This window comes from Danio rerio, chromosome 10, assembly GCF_049306965.1.
Source record: "Danio rerio strain Tuebingen ecotype United States chromosome 10, GRCz12tu, whole genome shotgun sequence".
In the NCBI taxonomy this organism is placed as follows: Eukaryota; Metazoa; Chordata; class Actinopteri; order Cypriniformes; family Danionidae; genus Danio; species Danio rerio.
The window spans coordinates 29,337,914-29,348,880 of record NC_133185.1 but is presented as its reverse complement, the minus strand read 5'-3'; the positions used below and the strand labels follow the sequence as shown (position 1 = coordinate 29,348,880).

The following is a 10,967-nucleotide window of genomic DNA, read 5'->3' as shown; positions in this document are numbered from 1 at the left end:
CATTTTGTCATTTATTTATTTACAGTTATTTTGGAATGCAGTGATTTTATTTAATACTCAGAATTTGTATTCTTATACAATCTATAAATGTGTGTTTTAATGAAAAAAACTATTTTAGACTAGTGGTTTTGGATTTATAATAAAACATTATATAAAACATTTTATACAGTTGAAGTCAGAATTATTAGCCCCCCTGTTAATTTTTTCTCCAGTTTCTTTTTAACCGGGAGAAGATTTTTTCAACACATTTCTAAACATAATAGTTTTAATAACTGATTTATTTTATCTTTGCCATGATAACAGTAAATAATATTTGACTAAATATTTTTCAAGAAACTTCTGTACAGCTTAAAGTGACATTTAAAGGCTTAAGTGTGTTAATTAGGTTAACTAGGCAGGTTAGGGTTAGACAAGTCATTGTATAATGATGGTTAGTTCTGTAGACTATCGAAAAATATATAGCTTAAAGGGGCTAATAATTTTGACCTTTCTTATATAGATAAATAGAGGGATGGATGGATGGACAGATGTTCGGAAGGACAGACAGACAGACACAGACAGAAAGACAGATGCTTATATGTATTTATAAATAAATCAGATAAATAAATATAATAAAATAAATAAAATCTGACAATATTAGAATATAAGTGATATTTTTTTTATTTTTGTCTTTGGTATAACCAAACAATGAGCAATTACTCATTATTTTGAAAAATAAAATAAATTATCCCAAGTCTTGCTTAATTCTTATGAAATAATTTTTATCAATTAAATAATATATTTACTGCATGAAATATTTGGTGTTTCTTTTTTTCTTACCCTTAAAATGTTTGCTAAAATCTAAAATAAAGCAACGAGCTGCCTCTTATCTGCTTTGGAAATAAACAATTACACAATTTGAACAGGAAACCCTCCATTTATCTGTGCAGTGTGAGTTGGAGAAACGCTTTAGTGATGGGGCAGATCAAACTGTAACTACACGAAAATAATCGGATGGTGGGATCTGTCTCCAGATGTGCTATAAATAGACTGCACCAGTTTATCGTTACATAATTTGTGACAGGTTGTAGTTTTACTGATGTATGGAGAGCTGTGCGACCACCAGCTGTTACATCACATAAGCGACCACCACGCACCATCCACCGAGGCTGTCCCCATTTTTATCCATTTTTATATAAAGCTGACCACGATCACCCCCCTCCATGACGTCATAACTCCTATGTCACGGCATCAGCAGTTGTCGTTAACGCCCCCATCGGCCCTGATCAGGAAGTGAATCTGAGGGAAATAGAAAAACGGTCCCTAGAATGACATAGAAGCGGGTGAGGTGAGGGAGACCGAGACACCGGGACTAACGCAGGACTCGACACACATTTAATTCATCCAGGTGCAAAAACCGACGTTGTCTTTGGGAGGCATAAAGCACCGGAGAAAATGCTCATTAAAGAATTGTAAGTGTAACGTCATTTTTTATGATGTGATAGTGATGGGAGCATCCTCTGCCTGTCCATGCAGAGCAGGTACCGGAGGCCATGGCGACATTGTGAACTTGACTTTCTGACAGTTCACATTCAAAGCCTTTGGTTGTAACTGTTTTCCGGGCATTTTATACATAACTGGCTTTGATGTATATCATTTTACCTAGGCCTATGCAAAACACTTTATATTTGTATAAATACACGCCTGTGCCGTTTTGGCTGATGCATTTTGAACGTTTTCATTTGGATATCACTACCTGTAATTAAATGAACGCTTTTAAGTGGACGTTTGGCTATCTATAGACTTTAATGGCATCTTCATTGTGTTATTGATACGCTCGTGAAGGTGAAACGGAGCGAATTGAGCACACCGCGTTCCGATATTAAATGGCGCCGGTGTATTTATACTAATACTTTAAGAAACATCCCGTTCATTCATCACAATGTGACAATGCGACATTCACATTTTCGCTTAACCCCCCAAGGATGCGCGAATGATTTATTGAACAATTCGATTATCTATAACTTGACAATATAGGTAGCCTACTACTCGAAACCTCCCCCGTCATTCACCTTTGAAATATTAATAACCTATCTCTGCCCACAAACACAGAAGGCACCGTCGGAAAGGTCAGTGAAACCATATGAGGCTTTCTATTCATCTCCAAACAGTATTGCCTAATATGAGAAGCTGCTTTTCCTAAAGTCCCCGATGAAAACTAAATCACAGAGGCCGGTCTGTGTATTTGTTTTACATTGGATTTTGGTAGTATTTTGATGGTTGAGGGACTTTAACATTATTTATGTCAGTTGTTTTTTGTTAGCCTAATCCCTTTGACGTTTAGTCTCGTGCAACTCAAAATGACGCTTTGGCGCCCCCAGTGTCAAAATATCGTCAAGACATTTTTAGATAAAATATCAACCACAAGGGGTGAAACGTGTGAAATAAAATGAAAAAAACAAAGATACTATTTCGTTTGCTTATTTAGCTTAGCATGTTCAACAGCGATTGAACAGCGGTTGCCATGTAGAGCACTCAGAATAACTTCTGTGGTAACAATACACGTTAACCCTAACCTGAGATTATCATTTGGGACATCTGCTAAAATATAACGAATTAACTGTTTCAAAATCAGTTCCAGACACTTTCTTCTAGCATTTGTCCTTCAGAAATACCTTTTTCTGTTTAAATCCGCTTTTGTGAAGGTGCAGGAATGCGCGCTCACGCGTCTTCTCAATGACTCAGCCGCGAGCTGAAGCTTTTCCACGCGCCGTTAACGCGTTTTATTATCATGCCATGCGCTCTTCGTCGCCGGCATCTCTTTGACGTCACGTTGAGCCACGTCATGGAGATTTTGCCATGAGAGAGGGCTCCGCAGAGAACGAGATTTCCGTTCATTCAAATAAAATCCTCATTGCAACACTGAATATCCATAATTGTGTTATTTTTGAAAGTAACCTACTTCAAAGGCATATGCTAATAGCACGTTCACTTAGACTGAGGAGCATGTTCTCTTGGCTCTGCTTGTACACCTCAGGTCCCTCAGGGTTTGCTGGTTTGCTGTCCATGGTACTTTGTGCTTTCACTCATGCACTAAAAATAGGCTAACATTCAGCACTAAAAATACCCTCAGGTGAATAATTAGACCTTTGATAGAGTGTGGTTTCAGTATCCTCTTTGATCAGATGTATTTTATGTTGATTACTCTCATATTTGATATTCAGCTTCATATTTTTTGTTTAAAGTTAGATTACTTGAAAAATATATTTAACCTATGTGTTTATTATTTACATAAGATAAATACATAATTACACTGACAGAGTCAGTGATGATTTGTTGTTGTTGTTTTTAAATATGTCACTACATAACTATTTAAAGAGATATTCACTACAAAATGTAAATATACTGGCACGGGCCCATAGCCAGCCTGGTGAAAAGAGAAGTTCTTTTTTCTCCAAAAGGGGACCTTTTTGCAGTTTGTGTTGCATTTAATCAGTAGGTTTAAATACTGCATTTTAGTGACATTTCAAGCACTATTTCAGCTGCATTAGCTTGCAAGCTCAAGTGGCCATTATAACCACACTTTTTGAGGTAAACAACAATAACACCTCTAACAATACAATCAAAAAATTACTTTTGCTGCTTGTTAGAGGTGCTCATTTGAAATTAATTGAAACAACACAATTCTTTTTTGGATTTTTTTTTTGAGGACAACCTTATTGTTTTATGTTCAATCCCCTTAAATTTGTAAAAAAACGATTGAGTTAACTTAATTGGTTTGTGTTGGGAATACATGAAGAAGGTGTGTGTTACCCAGCATTTTTTATAGTGTACGACTGTACACATATAGTACTTGTGCATGCCTGTTGACTCTATTACATCACACTTAGTACACAGAAACAATGGTATACTTTTCAAAACTTGTAATTTGAAACCTGTTTTTAAAAATTGGTCTTTTCAGGTTCCCAAAAATGGCATTGTTTTGTTAACAAACTAACAAAGGATGTATCTAATTTTTAGCTTAATATTTTGTATAAATGTATGCTTAATTACACAATTCATTGTAAACTGAGCATGAAAATGGAAATAAATGTAAATCAAATGTTTAGAGTAAAATGAAGTTAAGTGACATGTTCTGCATACTATCTATCTATCTATCTATCTATCTATCTATCTATCTATCTATCTATCTATCTATCTATCTATCTATCTATCTATCTATCTATCTATCTATCTATCTATCTATCTATCTATCTATCTATCTATCTATCTATCTATCTATCTATCTATCTACCTGTCTGTCTGTCTGTCTATCTTACATACATACATACATACATACATACATATTTTATTGACTTGACTTGATTTTATCAAGATCCCTTCAGCGTCCAGCCCTAGTGTCTGCTGCATTTCCTACATACTTTATTAGACATCAAATTTTAGAACCCCCATGGCAGGTTTGCAGTTTATTGGTGCTTTCTTTAACTATCAGCACTTTTGGCAAGTAGAAATCAATAACAATATCCAAGATTATCCATATTCATCATGGTGAATTTTTGTTATTTTGTCATAATTATTTATTAGCTGAAATTAAATTTTCATGAATTGAATGCTTTTCTGAATACAAACTTTTGTAGATTGATTGATTATAACTGAATAACAACAGTAATTGAAAAAAGGATATTAAATATTTTCAGTGAAAACATTTTAACAGATCAAAAATGACAGTAAAGACATTTATAATTTTACACTATAACACAAGAAAAACAACACAATATCCTAATTCGTAAAATGCCATTTTACATGTGTTTATTGAACATTTATTAAACTAGATAAACTGACCTATCCTCTGAATATCAAATTTCAGGATCTATTTGTAAACTTGTTTGTCTTGTGACTGAAACAATAAGTAAAGCTGGTAGTATAGAGCCAAATGCAGCCATGCAGGCAAAGGCATTTATAATGCAGAAAGTAGCCAGGGTGTCATGGAGGCAGAGTACATGAGACACCGAATCCACACGGTGACCGATAGTCTCTGTTCAGGACACAGGCAGAGCTCAGGAGGGCAAGGTGACTCCTGCTATTATCAGAAGCTAACAGCAAACAGTAAAACACACCTGCGCCACCACAGCGCTTGATAAATGGTGACACTTCACAACGGTGAGCGCACAAATTTCCTCAAAGACTTTTATACTGCAAAATAATGTTCGTAACAGGCAGTTTTTGACTTGTTCATACTCATTGATCGTATTACCCATGAATGTCTGGTCATATATTAGCAGCAGTAGTGTAAAGTAACTAAATACAAATACTCAAACTACTGTAATTGAGTAGTTTTTCTCAGAAATTGTAATTTACTAAGTAGTTTTAAAAATGTGTACTTTTACTTTCTCTTGAGTATATTTTTAGTGCAGTATCAGTACTTTTACTCCACTACTTTCCTTTAATCTGCAGTCACTACTTTAATTTTTCTTTTCTATGGGGATTAGAAAAATCAGTCCTGTCATTCCTGTCCAATCAAATCGCACATAGAAGGTAAATCGCATCATAATTAAATACCGCAAGACATGTGTGCTTTATGATTGCAGCAATCTGTTTGAAGGCATGTTCAAAATCGTCACACGCATTGACCCAGAGACTGTTTAGATGCTTGTCACTGATGAGAAGATGAATGATGTTTACTGTATGATGACCGAAATGGTCTTAAACACCCAGCAGGTACAAGACGTCAACATTACGTCAGATTGATGTTGTACCTCATCAGGCACGTGCACACATAGGGCTCAACCTGTGCAGTGGACATGCCCTTTTTAGTCTTGGATAGAAAGTGCCCTTCCAAAATGATCAAAAGTGCCCCCGCGACGCGGCACACCTTCGGTCCCGCCCTTCAGTAGGCGCGCGACAAGTACGTGCGCGACAACACAGCTGATCAGTACGAGTATCACTCTGCAGATCTGCAGCACCCTCCAACCCAACTCCTACCCTCATCCAACCCCCCCCCCCCCCCCCGCCCCGCTAGTCAGACGGTCTCTGCACAGGCCTGTACCTCATTGTCGTGGGGACGTTGCATTCTGTTTGGAAATGAAAATCATTCATTTGATGTCATTATTGAAGGTGTGTGCCTGCTGGGCAATAACTAAATGCACTACAGAATGTTACGTTTACACATATCCATAGATTAAATGTAAACGCATCAGCTTTTTAAAACAAAATACTCACTATTAATGAGTACTTTTGTCTACTTTTTACTCATATGAGTAATATTTACAGCAGATACTTTTACTCTACTTGCACTACATTCTTAGGCAAGTAATGGTACTTTTACTTGAGTATGATTTCTCATCACCTCTTTACGTTAGGGATGTAACAATATTGTAAATACCGTCATACCGCAATAGTAACTTTTTTCAATATTACTGTAGGCGCATGACTCAATAAAACTATATTTCTGAGAAAAGTTTGCTTAGGCGAATGAAGCGAACGGGAGGTAGCGGGAACTACAATTCCCATCAGCCTAGGCGTGGCCATTATCCTTTGCGGTCTGTTGTCAATACAGATCCAGTAATGCGGAAATGGAGTGTGTGAACCTAAAGAGGGTTTTAAATCCGATGTGTGGAAGTAATTCGGTTTCTTTCTAAAAAGATACGAAAAAGGAGAAAAGGTGACAGATAAAGAAAAAAACGGTATGCAGGCACTGCCAGACTGTGGTGAAATATAAGTCAGGGAATACGACTAAAAACAGTCATGGGGACTGCAGAACACAGCACACTTGTTAGATTGATGTAGACATTGACTTGTATCGTAAAGAGACCTCTATCTCACTCATGGCTTGTCGTCTCAAGTGGTGGAAAGACAATGCACAGTGTTACCCACTGCGGTCAACCTTGGCTAAAGCATATCTCTCTGTCCCAGAAACCTCAGTCCCAAATGAGAGGGGGTTTTTCTGTTGCAGGGGACATTAAAAATGCCCAGAGATCCCAGCTTTTGCCAGATTTTATTTATATGATAAAAAAAAAAACATCTCTATCCAAGTGAGTGAGTGATTAAATGTTTAATGTGATGAGTTTTCAATACTAAATTGAAACTTTATTTTTTCTACATGGTTTTATAGTTTGTTGTTATTAAAATTGAAAAATTGAAGTTCCTGTTTCAAAACTTACAGATAGATGGCTAATTTGTGTGTCATTGATATGTTCAGTGCTAAGGTAAATAAGTACTTTTGGCACTTTTTTCGACTCTTTTCATTAGTTCTGTTTTCCTGTAAATTACTCAATAAATACCATACCGTGCCATTCATACCGAGGTATTACCGTACCACGAAATTCTGATACCGTTAGATCCCTACTTTACGTCACTGACCAGCAGTAGTTCACCCAAAAACTTATATTTGCTTTTAATTTACTCACTTAGATATCTTTTTTTTGTTAATAGAACATTAAAGAAGAACATTTTGGCAGAAACCCTGATCCTTGGTATACTGTAAACATGTTGGGGGGTTGTATAGGGAAAACATGAAGCAATCAAGTTAACTTATTAGTTTTTACAGTTTTAAGTGGATTTAACAAAAACAATTCATTTCCCCCCCTAGAAACACTTGCTTTGAATGTTATCGCTCGACTGAATGGGCATTATCAGTGGTTATCAGCTGATAAATATGGGCCAGTAGGGGCCTTCTGCGGCTACTAGTAGGCTCAGAAGCCAGTTATCATCCATCCACATGGTTAATGAGCTACACTAAAAGAGAAGACTCCAGGTCCAGATCAGTTTTTACATTAGTGTGAATGTTGGTTTTAGGGTTGGGGTAGGGGTAAACGTTAATAAAATACAATTAATGCGAAATTTGATAAATAAATAATTCTAGTTAACTTTTGGCTGCAGTGATATGTGATCTATGGATGGTTAATGGAACTGGTGGATAATAACAGCCTTCTGAGCCTACTCGTAGGCACAGAAGGCCCCTACTGGCTCATATATATATCAGCTGATAACCACTTATAACTCCCATTCAATCAAGTGATAACATTCCAATCTGCAGCAAAAAAACTTAAGAAATGGGTTGTTTTAACTCACTTTAAACAAGTAGCTTGAACAAACAGCACACATCATTTTGTACAGCAGATTTTATAAATGCTTTAGCCAAAGGCAAGATGTAGGCAGTGCAAGAGATTTTACCTGTGAAAAAGGTGATATTAGATCTGCAATTTGCAAAAAAATAAAAAAAATAAAAAATAAGAAAAAAAAGAAAAGAAAAAAGCTGTTCCCTACATTTGTTTGCCTTTTATTACAATAAGGTTTAGAAAAAAATCAAGATTTATATTTATCAGCCTATATATCGGTTATTGGCTTCCATCAGCCTATATATAAGTTATTGGCTTTTTAACAAAGCTTTAACAGTTATCTGCATTTTCCAAATATTACATTTTGGTGCATTCCTACATAAATTGCTTGTTTGTGTGTCAAGAATGTCATAAATATGCTCAGGACTATTTGGTGGGCTGTGGATTTAAAGTAATAATGTTGTAAATAATGCACAGTGTGATTGTTTCATTTCAGATGAGCTTTATGTATTGTTAAAATACATGCATTTTGATTTTGTTTTATGCATATAAGCATTTTTTTTGTCTTTTAAAGTTCTGAAAGATGTAGCATTCAATGAACCACCAAGGACCACATTTTAAAAGAAGCAAAAAATTATCTTTAATATTCTTCTGAATGAAAAATAGCTCTCAGATGGCTAGAGGGTGAGTAAATTACAGCAAATTATCATTTAGGTTAATTATCCATTTAAAGGTCAATCAGGTCCATGATCTCTTGACAAGTGCATGGTACCTGTCAGAGAACCCTAATAAGTGACATGCAGTCTGTGCTAAAATGTGTGCATTCATGTCATAGGGCAGATAATGAGAGAGCAGTGCTGGAATGGAGCGCAGTATTGGTGTTGTCTTACTGCTGAGTATTGATTATATATGCACAGAGTTTGGTTTGCTGCCAACTGCCATCCAGAAACCGTACACAGATATTGGAGATGCTCTTGACAAGGAATAGCTTTTATAGGTTTGCTAATATGAACAGATTCATTCTGTATTATGATACTCTAGGCCGCTAAATATAACCTTTGTTGATGAGACAAAGCCAAGCAGGTCCTGGTGTGGAGATTGGGTTTAAGTTTCTCTATCGCTGTTGTGAAATGTTTAAAGTTTGGGTTTATCAGGAATATGAGATGAGATGTAGAAGATGGTGGAATTATGTCAACGAAAAAGTATAAAAATGGAGATTATATTTGACAATAGTGAAATGTGTTTAAAATTAATGCTAAATTAATGTGGTTAGTAATTAATTTGCGCTTAAATAAATGGTCAGAAATCAACTGTCACAGACAAAATGTAGAAAAGTATTTAAAGGGAACCTTTTTGCCTCCTTTTACAAGATGTACAATAAGTCTCTGATGTCCCCAGAGTGGAATGCCCCTCAAAATATGACACAAATACATTTTATAATCTTTGAAACTGCCCCTTTTAGGCTTTGATCCAAATTGTGCCATTTTGGTGACTGTAGCTTTACATTCAAATGAGATTATGCTCTCTCCTCTGTTTTCAGAGAAAAGACTACAGTGTTCATTTGTACATCCTAAAACTCCACAGTTATAATCATCTTAGTCGCTGACATTATCTTCAGCAGGTGAAAACACTAATGGTGGGTGGCTGCATCCCAATCAGGGCTGTTTGTACCATTGAGGGAGAAATTGTCATTAAGGGGCAGGGCTTTTCCCTCTGATGACATGTATAAAGGGATAATGTCAGTCAAAGTGTTTTTGCAGACTGTTTTTATGAAGTGTGATTAAAAATAGATAAAAAAGGTTGATAAAAAATAAAATTAATTAAATTCACAATTAGAGACTGGCTGGCGTAATAATAAGATTAACGTTTTAAATAAATACTGCTCCTTCCATTTTTCTGTTTATCAATGAATCCCTCAAAAATAAATCCTATTAGATACACCTAATCCAAACAATTATTAAGCCACCTAGCTGTTAACAATAACTCAACAACAATAAGAACTATTTCATTATCAAAAAATCAGCATATTAGATGATTTTTCAGATCACAATTATTTATATTTTTATGATTGAACTTTATATTGTATGCACCATTCAAAGTTTGGGACTAATTTCTTAGACGAATTCATACTTTTATTAAGGAACAATGCATTAAATTGACCAAATATGACTGCAAACACATATATAACAATGTAATAGTGAGATTAATGTTTTTAATAAATAGTTTCTTCAATTTTGCTGTTTATCAATGAATCCCTAAAAATAAATCCTAATAGAAACATTTAATCCAATAAATTATTAAGCCACCAGCTGTTAACAATAACAATAAGAACTTTTATTAACACTAAATCAGCATATAAGAAGGTTTTTTTAAACAAAAGTATTTAAAAATACATTTAAATAGAATATTATTTATATATAAGTGCAATGGCGCAGCGGTTAGCACCGTCACCTCACAGCAAGAAGGTCGCTGGTTCGAAAAGCGACTGGGCCAGATGGCATTTCTGTGTGGAGTTTGCATGTTCCCCCGTGTTCGGGTTGGTGTCCTCCGGGTGCTCCGGTTTCCCCCACAAGTCCAAAGACATGTGCTATAGGTGAATTGGGCAAGCTAAATTGTCTGTAGTGTATGTGTGTGTGTGTGTGTCCTGGTCTTCCAGGTTGGGGGTTAAGCATTGGGCTAATGATCCACCTCATAAAAACTAGTTATGAAACAGCATTTTAAGTACGTAAATGTTTATATAAAATGTATAATTTCATAGTTCTGTATTTTAAACAAACATATACAGCCTCAGAAATAGATATATTGGGCTGTTACATTAATATATGTTTTCTGTTGTGCTTATATTTCGAGAAACTGTCAAAACTGTGACTTGAACAACATTTTAATATATGTTTTTAGAGATTTAACCACATGATGGTAATGCTTGTTGCT

At 35.5% G+C, this 10,967-nt stretch overlaps 1 protein-coding gene across 1 annotated transcript in view; it reads left to right on the top strand.

The window, feature by feature from the left end:
* The first annotated feature begins 1,304 nt into the window (after positions 1–1,304).
* pitpnab (phosphatidylinositol transfer protein, alpha b) overlaps positions 1,305–10,967 on the top strand; it is a 36,749-nt gene continuing 27,086 nt past the window's right edge. The window contains exon 1 of the mRNA XM_021479347.3: positions 1,305–1,451. Within this exon, the coding sequence (XP_021335022.1) occupies positions 1,435–1,451 (17 nt within the window). The 5' untranslated portion in view covers positions 1,305–1,434. The remainder of the gene's footprint in view (positions 1,452–10,967) is intronic.